This window comes from Vicia villosa, linkage group LG1, assembly GCF_029867415.1.
Source record: "Vicia villosa cultivar HV-30 ecotype Madison, WI linkage group LG1, Vvil1.0, whole genome shotgun sequence".
Classification (NCBI taxonomy): Eukaryota; Viridiplantae; Streptophyta; class Magnoliopsida; order Fabales; family Fabaceae; genus Vicia; species Vicia villosa.
In genome coordinates, this window is record NC_081180.1 from 196,292,575 (window position 1) to 196,308,206 (window position 15,632).

A 15,632-nucleotide genomic window follows, 5' to 3' on the forward strand; every position below is an offset into this window, starting at 1 on the left:
CCTCTCTTATCCTTCAAACACTTCCAAACCAAATTTCACTTTTCAACCTCCATTAAAGACTTTTTTAAGCTCATAACTTGTCATTTTTCAAACCAAACACTTTCAAACCAAAATAACCTTTCAAACAGCTTCTATTTGTCATTTGAAAGCTATCCATAACATCTAAACACTTTCCAAACACCTATAACCAGAAATCACCATTCAAATTTCTCTTAAAAAGAACCTTTGAACCAAACTTGCCAAAACAAAATCCACTCGTGCATTTTGAGGCTTTATGGTTTAGATAGCTTCTAAAAATCATATAGAAGCTCAAGACAAGTTGATCTGTAACACCATTTTCATATCTAACTCACCATAATTCTTTTAAGTTCTAGGTTACCAAAATGTTTGTTATAACATGCTGAGTGTTAGCCCTAAGGTTTTGAGAATTGATTATTCGGTTTAAGCATTTAATTTTAATTTGATATTTCTAGGGTTCATACGAATTTCCAGAAATTCTTGAGTTTGAATGTGTTTTAATTGTTGTTAAGCCCACTGTTAGAATCGTGAGTCAATTCGGATCATGTTAGGGTTTTAATTTGTCAAAATTGGTTGAGTATTGGTAACGTTTAAATTTGGCGCCATTGTTGTTGTTATTTTGTTCATCGTGTCTGTAGGAAGAAGATGAAGTTGAAAAATTCTGTTTAGGGTTGATTTTAAAATATAATGAAATGGAGTTGATTCACTGACGACTAAATCGTTCTAGCACACTTGGTAACCTATGCGCCCTTAAGACTCTCATGCCTCAGGTCTGGGGTTCGAATCCCCCTCGTCCCAGACCTTTTGATTTTATTTTTTTTACATTCCATTTGCTTTTTTTTTTATATTTGGTTAATTGAGTGGGCCTTAAGATCAGTTGTAGCGCATGGCCCAGTGGCTTTGATTTTAGACTGCAAACGTGAGGGCCTGGGTTCAAGTCCCTTTGAGGACAAAACCTAATTTTTTTTACTACTAATTTTATCATTTTCTTTATAACTTTGGAAAATCATAAAAAATAGTAGATTAGGTCTTTTTAATCCCTTCTTTTTTGTGTGTTTTATTTAATTAGTGTATTTTAATACCATGATTAAAAATCCCTAAAATATATTTATTTTATCATCATTTAAAATTGATCAAAAACAAGTCTTTTAACATATGAAAAATCAACAAAAATATGTTTCTTTTTGAATATTTCTCTAAAGTGACTTAGTATATTTTTGTCAAAACTTGTTTAAGGTTAGGTTGGAATGTCATTGACTTTCTTATGTACCCTTAGACCATTTCACTTAAAGAAATTGGTATTTAACAATTAAAATTAATTAGGTTTAGGTGAATGTTTTCAAAATCCTAATTTCTAAAACCCTAATTTAAAAACCCTAACCAAAAAATTGCAACATGTTGATCTTTGTTTATCCATGTTTATTTGTGTTTGTACATACTTGTTGATTATAATTCATGCTTTGTACTTAAATGTTAAACCTCGTCTTGTACATATACTTGTTGATTTTATATCCATGTGATTTGTACTTGTTATTATTCTTGTTTATCTAACCCAATGTTTAATCATCACATTAATCATTCATCATTCATACATGATTTGAATCTAAGGGCTTAGGTACATCCATCTCTTGCTTGTTAATACTCACTTGTTTGTTCTTGTACATACATGAAGTATTTATTGTTAATTGTTTAAGCTTGATGTTTTATCCAAAGGATGGGAATGATATTGATTAAATTGTCAAGGTACTTAAATTCTTTTCCAATCTCTTTTATTTTTGTGTCAAGTATTTTAAAGCTTTTCACTTGTTTATGGTTTAGTATTGTTAAAGCTTAGCCAAAACCCTTTTGTTTTAAATCCTTGGTATTAAGAATAGAATTATTCCCAGTGAAACTATTCTTGATCCATTGATCTTGTTTTTAAACCTTGGTGTTAAGAGATGAATTATTCCCGGTGAAACTTCTCTTAACCCATTGACCTTATATTTTAAAGCTTGGTCCTTCCTTGATTTGTTTTAAAATTTGTTAAGTATTTTAAAGCTTAACCTGTTAAAACTTATTAGGTATTTTAAAGCCTAATTCCTTATTCCAAAATTGTTAAGTATTTTAAAGCTTAACCTTTTTAACTTATTAGGTATTTTAAAGCCTAATCTTTTTTCAAAATATTTCGTTAAGTATTGTTAAAGCTTAACCCCAAAAAGATTTTGGCCACTTTGGCCCCCTTTTTTCCTTTTAAGAGAGGAAAAATAGAAGCTCTGACTTCCCTATTGCAAGGGGTATGTAGGCCTAAGATGCGATGTCTTATCGAGCTCACTTTCAAAACTTCTCTTCTCATCCCCACCCTCTATTTCAAACAAGTTTTTCACATAGGTTTTCACAAAAAGGTTATTTATAAACAAAAGATAATAACACAAAAACAAAGAGGTTCCCATGGAGTACCATGGATATGAGGTGTGCTTAAAACCTTCCCCTTGATTAAAATGAGCTAAGTCTTCCCATGACTCTAGTCTCATCAAATTCACCGCTACAGAAAAGTGGCGACTTCACTGGGGATGTTGATCAAACTATTGGTACATCTTTGGTGGGGTTGACCCAATCTTTGTTTTTGTTATCTTTTGTTATTATTTTTGTTTTATACCTAACCTTTCATTTGTTTGTCTCTTTCTTTTTATGTGTATACTTGTTATTTTATTGGGTTGTATTGGGAAAGGGAGTCATGCCCCTTGTGGTGAGACAAATCCTAACTCGGATTTAGAGTGTACACTTATTATACGAGACTGGTATAGTCATTTTAATCTCAAGGGAGTAGTCCCAAAGAAGTCAATTTGAGATCCATCGCTCAGTGGAGGCCTCTTTGGAAGTAACTTTGTTGACCATGTAGTTGGGAATACATCGTTGCATTCAACTAGGCTGTAGAAGCTGGGGACCTAGAAACCCTTAACAAATCTTGGCCATTAAGATGTAGTGTGGAAACTATGTCTGATTCATTTCCAGAATAGTTGTTACACGAGGCTACGCTCAGATGAGGTTCTCTTAGATTTTGTTTAAATGAGTATGTTGATACAAAGTTTACAATCTCCAAGATGGGCTGCTTGAGTCTGGGAAACAATAGAACTTTTAACTACATGTACAAAATAACCATAGTACACACCTTTGGGATGGGTAAACCTTTGGCTCCATGCTCGTGACTTTGAACCCTCGAGCCCATGATTTTTCTATGTTCGCATTCATTCATCCATGCATCTAAAAACATAATATATTTCAAGGAATTAAAAGAAACCTTTTGTTTTGTAAACATTATAGGGATGGAACCTGAAAGAAGAAAAACCAAGAAATATACTTTCAAGAGTTTAGAGGTGGAAGAATTAAGGAAGCTAGGATCTTTGATTGTTGATCAAGACAAGTTTTGTAGCGAGTATAGAAGATTGTTGTATCTCATTAGAACCAAGATGGAAGAAGGAATCCTCTCCACTTTGATTCATTTCTATGACTCATTGTATCATTGCTTCACCTTCCCTGATTACCAACTATTGCCTACCTTGGAAGAGTATTCAAGCATTATTGGGTTACCTATTACCGGAAGAGTTCCTTTCACCGGTTTAGAACAAGATCCCAATCCTTGTGAGATTGCAAAACCTACTCATTTGAGAAAGGGAGAAATTGAAAAGAACATGGTTACTAAAGAAGGATTACCTGGATTACCTGCCGAGTTCTTAATTGAGAAATCTCTCACCTTGTCACAAGAAAGAAAGGAAGAAGACTTTGAAGCTGTTTTTGCCTTGCTGGTGTATGGATTGTTCTTGTTCCCAAACATTAACAACTTTGTTGATATGAATGCCATCAATATCTTTATGAAGAAGAATCCTGTTCCTACCTTACTTGGGGACACTTATTATTCTATTCACCTCAGAAATTCCTATGGAAAGGGAATGGTTACTTGTTGTACTCCTTTGCTATACAAGTGGTACATATCTCATCTACCTGACACCTTTGAATTCTGGAGCCAGAAAGAAGGATTGAAATGGTCACACAAGATCACGACTCTTACCAACACTGAGATTGTTTGGACAAACAATCACTTTTGTAGAATGAAGACCTTAGACTGCTGTGGTGATTTCCCTAATGTGCCCCTCATTGGTACAAAAGGAGCAATCAGCTATAGCCCCATATTAGCTCGTCGTCAATTTGGGTTTCCCATGGATAAAAGACCAAGGAGCAATTTATTGGATGGGTTCTTTCTAGAGGAAAGAATTGAGAACAAAGAGTTTAGAGAGAGGATTGCTAATGCTTGGCATCCAAGCCATAGAAAAGAAATCAAAGATTGGAAGACCGAATGGGATCCCTCTCCTGAACCCTTTGATAGTTGGGTCACTACCAGAGCTGCTGAAATGAGAATGCCCATTCTCTATGGAACATCTGCACCCCCAATTGAGGAGTATGTTCCAGCCATTGTAGTTCCTTCAACAATTGAAAGTATCCAAAAAGCTCTAAGAAAAATGAAGAAATTAAGAGACCATTGGAAGAAGAAGTCTGAGTATTCTGATGCTGAAATAGGAATATTGGAAGAATCCTATGAAAAAGTGCTTAAAGAAAAGAATGATCAACTATTCCTTCAAGACACTTGGCTCATAGCTAAGGATGCTACCATTTCCAAGTATGAAAGAGAAAAGAAGAGGAAGCAAAAAGAAGAAGACCTCTCTCCAAAAGAAGTTGCATGGAAGAGTATTACTGAGAAGCTAGAAAAGGTCAAGCTGAAGAAGAAGAAGACTCAAGATGATATGGATACTTCTCACTAAGCTTTAATGATCACTCTTGGATTTTACTAGCTTCCTTTGTATGCTATCAAAATAAAATGGTACTTCGATGACCCTCGATGACCCTTGATGACCCTCAATGACCCTCGATGACCCTTATACGTACCAAAGATGCCTTGTCCCTTTGTTATTAATGAATGAAATTTCTTTTTCAAGTTACTATGTAGTGTTTACATTTGCAAAACTCTTAAATAAATCCTTGAAAGATATTGTGATATATTTGAAAATTAAAATAAAAAGAGTCTTTTGCATTGCATGCATCATACCACATTCACATTCACATCTGAGTCAGAGTCTTATTCATTCCTCCCTCTCTCCTCAGAGTCAAGCTGACGCACCAGTATAATACTCACGCCAATCGTCAAAGAATGGAAGACGGTATTGTTGATGATCAAGAGTGGCAAGAAGAAGTTGTTGTTCTACGCTCCGGTATTGAAAGATTAACTTCCATGGTTCAAGACTTGGTGGCTTCTCAGAATCAGCCACTAACCCAAGCCCAGACTACTGTGATCTCCGAGATAGAGACCGCTCAGATTCCCGCAATTCTTGCAATTCCTGTGAAGAATCCTACGACCATTAGACCATATGGGATAGAGATGGATTTACAATTGGCTGGACAACAGATTCCTGTTCAACAGACAACAATTCCTCAAGCTATTATGACTGCTACTCCTGCTGTTGTAAACACTGTTCCTCTTCCCAACGAACAGATTTTCCATGGTGCTCCTTCTGAAGGTATGGGTAGATTGGAAGAATTTGAAGACCAATTTTTGGAAATGCAAAAAGAGATCAAGGCCCTTAGAGGAAAAGATCTATTTGGAAAGGAAGTGAATGATTTATGCTTGGTTCCAAATGTCAGAGTTCCGCCCAAGTTCAGACTCCCAGATTTTGAGAAATACAAAGGGAATTCTTGTCCTCACAGTCACCTGATCATGTATGTAAGGAAAACGTCCATGCACACTGAAGATCAACCCCTGCTGATTCACTACTTTCAAGATAACTTATCTGGAGCTGCTTTGAAATGGTATATGGGTTTGGATAGTACTCACATCCGTACTTTCCATGACCTCGGTGAAGCTTTTATCAAACAGTACAAGTACAATATTGGTATGGCACAGGACAAAGATCAACTCCGTGCTATGTCTCAAAGAGAGAAAGAGTCCTTCAAAGAGTACGCGCAAAGATGGCGTGAATTAGCTGCTCAAATCATTCCTCCCATGGAAGAAAAAGAAATGACCAAGGTGTTCCTTAAAATACTAAGCACATTTTATTATGAGAATATGGTAGCAAGTGCTCCCAATGACTTTACTGAAATGGTAAACATGGGGATGCGGCTTGAAGAAGGTATCTGAGATGGTCGCCTAGTCAAAGAAGCCAGTTCATCACTATCTAGTGGTGGCGTCAAAAGATTTGGTGCTAACTTTGCCAAGAAGAAGGAAGAAAATGTTAGTGCCATCTCAAGAGGAAGGAAAAGACAGTATCAACCACAACAAATTGCTGCTGTGACTTCAGTTGTTAGCCAAGCTCCACCTCAGAATGTGCAGAAGCCTCAGCCTCAACAGCCTCGACAACAGGCTCCTCAACAAAATCAACAAAGGAAATATCCGCCTTTTGATCCTATTCTGATGACTTATACGGAATTACTGCCTTTGCTTCTTCAAAGGAATCTAGTTCAGCTGAGGGATCCTCCTCCTCCTCCTGCTAATCCACCATTTTGGTACAAGACGGATACTCGCTGTGCTTTTCACAAGAATGCTCCCGATCATACTGTGGAAAATTGTTACCCTCTCATGAGTGAAGTACAGAAACTGGTCCGAAGCAATATGCTCACCTTCAAGGACGTTAATCCCAATGTTCAAAAAATAGTCCACTACCTAACCATAGGAGTATCAATGCAATACAGACTCAATCCGGTTATGAATACTTACATGATGTTCGTGAATCAACTCGATATTTGGTATAGATGCACATTGTATTCTGTGGACTTAACTATTTTCCTCCTCGTGATTACAGTGCTTATTCAGTTTGCTCAAACTCCATTCAAGGATGTGAAACTGTGATCAATGATCTTCAGAAGCTGTTGGACAGAGGAATCATCAGTATATCAAGGAGGAAAAGAAGTGAAGATACTCATTTTGTTAATATGGTGCAAGGGTGCCCTGGGAGGTACCAAGTATGGGATATCCGTTTTATCAGAGAACCATTGGTCCTAATGCATATAAGGCTATGCCGGTTGGCTTTCTTTCAACATGATCATAATGCCTGTAGAATTTGTTCTATGAATCCTCGAGGCTGTCTTCAAGTTAGAAGAGAAATTCAGAAGATGTTGGATGAGAAGACTCTCCACATTACCTATGAAAGAGATGATGACATTAATATGGTGACTGCTAAATTTCCGGTCCCCGAAGTTATGGAGATATCTTATGATAGTCAAAACATGGTTGTTATTCCTCTCACAATTCAAATGCCAAATCCATTTCCTTACAACTCAAGTACTACTGTTCCTTGGAGATATGGTGCCACCATCATAACAGGGGGAGAAGAAGTTAAACATGAACCTGAGTCAACTATTGTGAACATTGCTGATGTAAGCCGTATGACTCGAAGCAGTCGTTTGTTTGCACCAATTCATCCTAAACCAAAAAGTAATTTGGAAGTACAAGTTCCTCCTCAGAAGAACGTGCCTAGGGAAGAGCCTGTTATCCCTAAACCCGTCTTTGAAACTAAAGATGATGATGCGGAAGAATTTTTTAACCTAATCAAGAAGAGTGACTACAAGGTAGTTGACCAACTCCTTTAGACACAATCAAAGATATCCCTATTGGCCTTATTGGTACACTCAAAAGCTCACCGGAATGCACTAATGAAAGTTCTGAAGCAAGCTTACATCGAACAAGATACGACCCTTGAGCAGTTTGATAATGTTGTTTCCAACATCACCGTCAATAATGTGTTGAGCTTTAGCAAAGAAGAACTTCCCCCAGAAGGACTAGAGCATAATCATGCCCTACACATCTCCATGAAATATGGAGAAGATACCCTGACAAATGTGCTAGTTGATACTGGTTCATCCTTGAATGTCATGCCTAGAAGTACCTTAGAAAGACTGTCCTATCAAGGGGCAAATATAAGGTTAAATGGAATTATTGTGAAAGCTTTTGATGGTTCAAAGCGCACCGTGATCGGAGAAGTTGATCTTCCTATCCGCATTGGACCTCATGATTTTGAAATCACTTTTCAGATAATGGTAATCTACCCCGCTTACAGCTGTTTGTTGGGAAGACCCTGGATCCACAGTGCTGGAGCTGTCACCTCCACTCTCCACCAAATGCTGAAATTTGCTGTAAGGGATAAGTTGATTACTGTTTATGGAGAAAAAACTATGTTCGTAAGTCAGTTATCTTCTCTCCCCAATATGGAAGAATTTGAAGCTCAATTCCAAGCTTTGGAAATTGTCAAACTTGAACACGGAAAGAAAGCTGGTGCGTCTATTTCATCTTGGAAAGATGCCCAACAAGTGGTTGCCCAAGGATCTTATGAAGGCTGGGGGCAAGTTATTGAACTTCCCACCAACAAGAACAAAAGTGGTCTAGGATTCACATCCCAGAAATTAAAAGGAAAAGAATCTGAGTATGGAAGCTGCAGCAAGACTCTGCATGAGACTTTTCAAAGTGCTGGCTACATCAACCCAAATAAACAAGACATAGCTGCTATCATTGAAGATGTTTCAGAATATTCGAGCTTCGTGACGCGTAGAGAGGACAACTCCAACCAAACTTCCGTCAGCATCTCTTCTGTTGTTAACGAGTCTAAGTAATTTTCTGTCTTTTAAAAAACCTTTCGCTCTGACCAAGGCGGAAGAGTAATGTGTTGGGCTGTTTAAAATAATCCCTTTTGTTCTGCCCAAGAGAAAAGTGAGCTTATGTAGGGCCTTGTTTCAAATCATTAATAAAAAGCAATTTTTGCTTCCCTTTTGTTTATCGTTTATCTTTTCTGAAAATGGTAACATCTAAAAAAAACCCATAAAATCAATCAAAATTGTTTTTCAAATTTGCACATACGCCTTTTCTTTTATTTTTTCCCAAAAAGAAAAACATAAATCATGTGCAGATTATCTCTTGATAAACCCGCTGAAAACAATGATCCTAGGCCCTCTCCCAACTTTGAATGTCCTGTGTACGAAGCTGAAGAAGAGAGTAGTGAAGAGATCCCTGAAGAGATCACCCGTCTACTTGAGCGCGAGGAAAAGATCATTGAGCCGCACAAAGAGCCTTTGGAAGTAATCAATTTAGGTACTGAAGAAGAGAAAAGAGAAGTGCGCATTGGGGCATTGTTAGAAACAAGCGTCAAAGAGAAAATGGTTGATTTGTTGAAAGAATATGTGGATGTCTTTTCTTGGAGATATCAAGATATGCTTGGGTTGGATACCACTATTGTAGAGCACGTATTACCGTTAAAGCCGGAATGTCCGCCTGTCAAGCAAAAGTTGAGAAGAACTCACCCAGACATGGCAGACAAGATCAAATAAGAGGTACAGAAGCAAATCAACATTGGTTTCCTTGTCACATCAGAATATCCTCAGTGGTTGGCCAACATAGTGCCCGTTCCCAAGAAGGATGGAAAAGTCAGAATGTGTGTTGATTACAGAGATTTAAACAGAGTGAGTCCAAAAGATGAATTCCGGCTACCCCACATTGACATGTTGGTGGACAACACTGCTAAGTTTAAAGTCTTCTCATTTATGGATGGATTCTCAGGTTACAATCAAATCAAGATGGCACCTGAAGACATGGAAAAAATAGCTTTTATCACACCTTGGGGCACGTTTTGTTAGCGTGTAATGCCATTTGGTCTGAAGAATGCTGGAGCGACTTATCAAAGAGCCATGAGGACTCTCTTCCATGATATGATTCACAAAGAAATTTAAGTTTGTGTGGATGACATGATTTCCAAGTCCGCATCAGAAGAAGAACATGTGGGGCACCTACTGAAGCTGTTCCAACGTTTGAGAAAATACAAGCTACGTCTGAATCCAAGTAAGTGCACATTTGGTGTCCGCTCTAGGAAGCTGCTAGGTTTTATCGTCAGCCAAAAAGGTATTGAGGTTGACCCCGACAAAGTCAAAGCCATTCAAGAAATGCCTCCTCCAAGAACGGAAAAACAAGGTAGAGTATTTCTTGGACGATTGAATTACATCTCCAGATTTATATCTCACATGACTGCAACTTGTGGACCAATCTTTAAGCTTCTCCGTAAAGACCAAGACTATAAATGGATAGAAGAATGTCAAAAAGCTTTTGAGGATATCAAAGAATACTTGCTGGAACCTCCAATCCTAAGCCCTCTAGTGGAAGGAAGACCTTTGATCATGTATTTGACCGTACTTGAAGATTCTATGGGATGTGTCCTAGGTCAACAAGACGAGTCTGGTCGAAAAGAGTATGCCATTTATTACTTGAGCAAAAAGTATACCGACTGTGAAACAAGATATTCACTTCTCGAGAAAACTTGTTGCACTCTTGTATGGGTTGCTCGCCGGCTAAGGCAGTACATGTTGACTCATACGACATATCTCATATCCAAAATGGATCCAATCAAATACTTTTTTGAAAAGCCTGCGTTGACTGGAAGAATTGCCCGCTGGCAGATGTTGTTATCAAAGTACGACATCCAATATCGTGTCCAAAAAGCCATCAAAGGAAGTGTTTTAGCCGATCATTTGGCCTCCTAACCTATTGACGATGACGAATCTTTACAAGACGATTTCCCAGATGAAGAAATCATGTACTTGAAATCAAAAGATTACTGAGAACCTTTACATAGAGAAGGATCTGATCCTGAATCCCGATGGGGTTTGATATTTAATGAAGCTATAATGTTTATGGTAGAGGAATTGGGGCCGTCATTTATTAGAACAAGAATTGTTCTGATCAATATTCTTAGTTTTGATGATAACATTATATATGAATTTTGTATAAGACAATGTGGTACTCTAATCCTATGCATTTTCCATTTCAGGAAATATAAAAAGAGTATGCACAATTCAGCGCAAGAAGCACTGACTCAGAAAGTTCAAGTATGCAACATCAGAACATGCTCTCGCAAGACATCAGAAGATGGTCAAGCAGAATCAGAACATGGTCTATTGAAGCATCAGAAGAACTTGAGATCAGAAGCACTGAAGTTCTTATCGTATCACGCTAGAAGCACTTCAAAGTCAGAAGACAAGAAGATGCTCTGCACCAAGCTGTTTGACTCTGATTAATTCAAATGTTGTATCTACAAACATCTGATCAGAAGCAAGTACAAGATGGCAGGCTACGCTGACTGACAAAAGAAACGTTGGAAGCTATTAAAGGCAAAGTCAGTTAAAGCAGGAAAAGTAAGGCTCGAGGTAGTTGACTAAAGAGTGAAACATTAAATACAATGCTATACGGATCACGCCACGCATTAAATGCTCCCAATGGTCATCTTCTCAAAACGCCTATAAATAGTGAAGTTCTGATCAGAAGCAAGGTTACCAATTTACGAACAACTCTTTCATACTTGCTGAAACGCTGCTGAATTAAAGAGCTATCAAACTTCATCTTCAACCTCACTTCATTGTAATATCTTAGTGAGATTTAAGCTTAGAACTTAAGAGAAATATCATAGTTGTGATTATAGCTTATTAAGAAGCATTGTAATACTCTTGTAAGAATTTGTTTACATTAATTTGTAAAAGGTTCCTAGAGTGATCAAGTTGTGATCAGAATACTCTAGAAGACTTAGAAGGTATCTAAGTGGAAAACCATTGTAATCAAGGTTGATTAGTGGATTAAATCCTCATGTGAGGTAAATCACTCTAAGGGGGTGGACTGGAGTAGTTTCGTTAACAACGAACCAGGATAAAAATCATTGTGCAATTGTTTTTATCTTAAGAGTTTTTAAAGTCACACTTATTCAACCCCCCCTTTCTAAGTGTTTTTCTATCCTTCAATTGGCATCAGAGCGCCGGTTCTAAGGTGCAAGCACTTAACCGTGTTAGAAAAGATTCAAGAAGAGAAAAACACTAAGTAAAGATGTTTGAGACTCCACCACCTTCATCTACATCTGGCTTTGCTGAGCAACACAATGGAAATGGTAACAATGGCTACACTAGACCACCAGTATTCGATGGTGAAAACTTTGAATATTGGAAAGATAAACTCGAAAGTTACTTTCTTGGATTAGATGGTGACTTATGGGATCTTCTGGTGGATGGTTACAAACATCCAGTGAAAGCTAGAGGAGTAAAGCTGACAAAACAAGAAATGAGTGATGATCAAAAGAAAGAATTCAAAAATCATCACAAGTGTAGGACTATTCTGTTGAATGCTATTTCTCATGCTGAATATGAGAAGATATCAAACAGAGAAACTGCCTATGACATATATGAATCATTGAAAATGACTCATGAAGGAAATGCCCAAGTCAAGGAGACCAAAGCTCTCGGTTTAATCCAGAAATATGAAGCCTTCAAGATGGAGGATGATGAAAACATTGAAAAAATGTTCTCAAGATTTCAAACTCTAACTGTTGGATTAAGAGTGCTTGACAAGGGATACACAAAGGCTGATCATGTCAAGAAGATCATCAGAAGCTTGCCCAGAAGATGGGGCCCAATGGTGACTACATTCAAGATAGTAAAGGATCTGAATGAAGTCTCTTTGGAAGAGCTGATCAGCGCCTTGAGGAGTCATGAAATTGAGCTGGATGCTAATGAACCTCAGAAGAAAGGTAAGTCTATTGAATTAAAATCTAATTACAAAAAATGCACTAACGTTTTTCAGGCTGAAGAAGAAGATTATGAAGAATCCGAATCAGAAGAAGAAGATGAACTGCCCATGATCTCTAGAAGGGTAAACCAACTCTGGAAAAGCAAGCATATGAAGTTCAAGAACTTCAAAAGTTCTAAGAAGCTTGAAAAAGGAGAATCTTGTGGAAGCAGAAGATATGACAAGAAGAAGGTCACGTGCTTTGAGTGCAATGAGCCAGGTCACTATAAGAGTGAGTGTCCAAAGCTTCAGAAGGAGAAGCCCAAGAAGAAGTTTCATAAGAAGAAAGGTCTTATGGCAACTTGGGATGATTCAGACTCATCAGAATCAGAATCAGAATCAGACTCCGAAGGCGAGCAGGCAAACATTGCGCTGATGGCCACAGTTGATGATGGATCAGAATCTTCATCAGAATCAGATTCTGAAGAGGTATTTTCTGAACTATCTAGAGAAGAGTTAGTTTCCAGTTTAACAAAACTTCTAGAACTCAAGGCTCATCTTAGTATCAAATACAAAAAGCTAAAAAAACTATTTGAATCTGAAACTAAGAAGCTGGAAGTGGAAAATTCTGAACTGAAGGAAAAAGTTTTAAAATTATCCAAAGATATTGGATCTCCTTCTGACTCAGAAAAGTCCATTCCTAGTCTGAACCATATTCTGAAAGAATATGACTTGAGCTTTAGAAAGTTCTTATCTAGAGGTATTAGAAGAAGTCAACTTGCCTCTATGATATATGCTGTTAGTGGAGACAAGAGAGTTGGCATTGGCTATGAGGGTGAAACCCCATACAAACTTGAACCTGTAGATGATATGAAAATCACATACAAGCCATTGCATGATCAGTTCAAGTATGGCCACTGCCATGATATTAGGCTCACATCACATGCTAAAAGCTTTCACATTACATACACTAAGAAGCATGTGAGACAACCTAGGAAATATCATGTAACTCAGAGTAAGGATTATCATGATGTACCTCCTATTGTTTATAATGCTAAACCCAAGTTCAATCAGAACTTGAGGAGAACTAACAAGAAAGGACCCAAGAAAATGTGGGTACCTAAGGAAAAGATTATTCCCGTTGCAGATATCCTTGGCTGCAAAGAAGACAAAGGAAAGCATGTCATGGTACCTGGACTCTGGGTGCTCTCGACACATGACGGGAAGAAGGTCTATGTTCCAAGACCTGGTGCTTAAATCTGCTGGAGAAGTTAAGTTTGGAGGAGATCAGAAGGGCAAGATAATTGGCTCAGGAACCATAAGTATTGGTAACTCTCCTTCTATAACTAATGTTCTTCTGGTAGATGGATTAGCTCATAACTTGTTGTCCATAAGTCAATTAAGTGACAATGCTTATGACATAATCTTTAATCAAAAGTCTTGTAAGGCTGTAAGTCAGAAGGATGGCTCAATCCTATTTACAGGCAAGAGAAAGAACAACATTTACAAGATTGATCTTCAGGATCTTAAGAATCAGAAGGTAACTTATCTTATGTCTGTTAGCGAAGAGCAATGGGTCTGGCACAGAAGATTAGGCCATGCTAGTTTGAGAAAGATTTCTCAGATTAACAAACTAAATCTGGTCAGAGGACTCCCTAATCTGAAATACAAATCAGATGCTCTTTGCGAAGCATGTCAGAAAGGGAAGTTTTCCAAACCTGCATTCAAGTCTAAGAATGTTGTTTCTTCCTCTAGGCCGCTAGAACTTTTGCACATTGATTTGTTTGGCCCAGTCAAAACAGCATCTGTCAGAGGGAAGAAATATGGATTAGTCATCGTAGATGATTATAGTCGCTGGACATGGGTAAAGTTCTTGAAACACAAGGATGAGTCTCATTCAGTGTTCTTTGAATTCTGCACTCAGATCCAATCTGAGAAAGAGTGTAAAATCATAAAGGTCAGAAGTGATCATGGTGGCGAATTTGAGAACAGATTCTTTGAGGTTTACTTCAAAGAAAATGGTATTGCCCATGATTTCTCTTGTCCTAGAACTCCACAGCAAAATGGAGTTGTAGAGCGAAAGAATAGGACTCTACAAGAAATGGCCAGAACCATGATCAACGAAACCAATATGGCTAAGCATTTCTGGGCAGAAGCAATAAACATTGCATGCTATATTCAGAATAGAATCTCTATAAGACCTATTCTTAATAAGACTCCTTATGAATTGTGGAAGAACAGAAAGCCCAACATTTCATATTTTCATCCTTTTGGATGTGTTTGTTTTATTCTGAATACTAAAGACCATATGAGTAAGTTTGATTCTAAGGCACATAAGTGTTTCCTTCTTGGATATTCTGAACGCTCAAAAGGCTACAGAGTATACAATACTGAAATATTGATTGTTGAAGAATCAATCAATATCAGATTTGATGATAAGCTTGGTCTTGAAAAGCTAAAGTAGTTTGAGAATTTTGCAGAAATAGATATCTCAATTTCAGAAGCTGATGAACCAAGAAGCAAAGTATCAGAAGCTGAAGAACCCAGAAGCAAAGGATCAGAAGATCAAGTTGCTGCCTCTTTAGAGAATCTCATAATTTCTGAAGAGCCAACTATCAGAAGATCTTCTAGACTCAACTCTGCTCACTCAAAAGATGTCATTCTTGGAAAGAAGGATGATCCTATCAGAACAAGATTTTTTATGAAGAATATCAGTATGGATTCTTGATCAGAATGAGAAGATGAGAAGTTCTAACTCGTTTCAGAATCTATTTTAAAGTAATACAGCTGTCACCAGCTATTCCAGAAGATGAACACGTGTTCACTCAAAAGGAACAAGCGTGTGTGCAGTTGATGAGACGCCGCCCTAGGTAACTGTGCAAATCATTTCAAATTTCACGTTATCCCACCTAACGTCATTCATCATTAAATGCGTTTGATTTTCTTGATTCTGTAACTGTTCATTCTCATAATTTCATTGCATTCCTTTTTCAAATCCGTAACTATTTATACTCATTTCATCATCTCATTTTCTCTTTTACGCATTCATTCTCTCTCCTGTTTATGC

At 37.6% G+C, this 15,632-nt stretch overlaps 2 protein-coding genes across 2 annotated transcripts; both read left to right on the forward strand.

Moving 5' to 3' along the window:
- Positions 1-3,320: 3,320 nt before the first annotated feature.
- On the forward strand, positions 3,321-4,811 carry LOC131662250 (uncharacterized). Its single transcript, XM_058931984.1, has one exon. It carries the CDS (start codon positions 3,321-3,323, stop codon positions 4,809-4,811), a length of 1,491 nt encoding a protein of 496 aa, XP_058787967.1.
- A 386-nt stretch (positions 4,812-5,197) lies between these two features.
- Positions 5,198-7,629, forward strand: LOC131662257 (uncharacterized). Its single transcript, XM_058931995.1, has 3 exons — positions 5,198-6,173; positions 6,342-6,640; positions 6,793-7,629. Exons 1-3 carry the CDS (start codon positions 5,198-5,200, stop codon positions 7,627-7,629), a joined length of 2,112 nt encoding a protein of 703 aa, XP_058787978.1.
- The last annotated feature ends 8,003 nt before the right edge of the window (positions 7,630-15,632 follow it).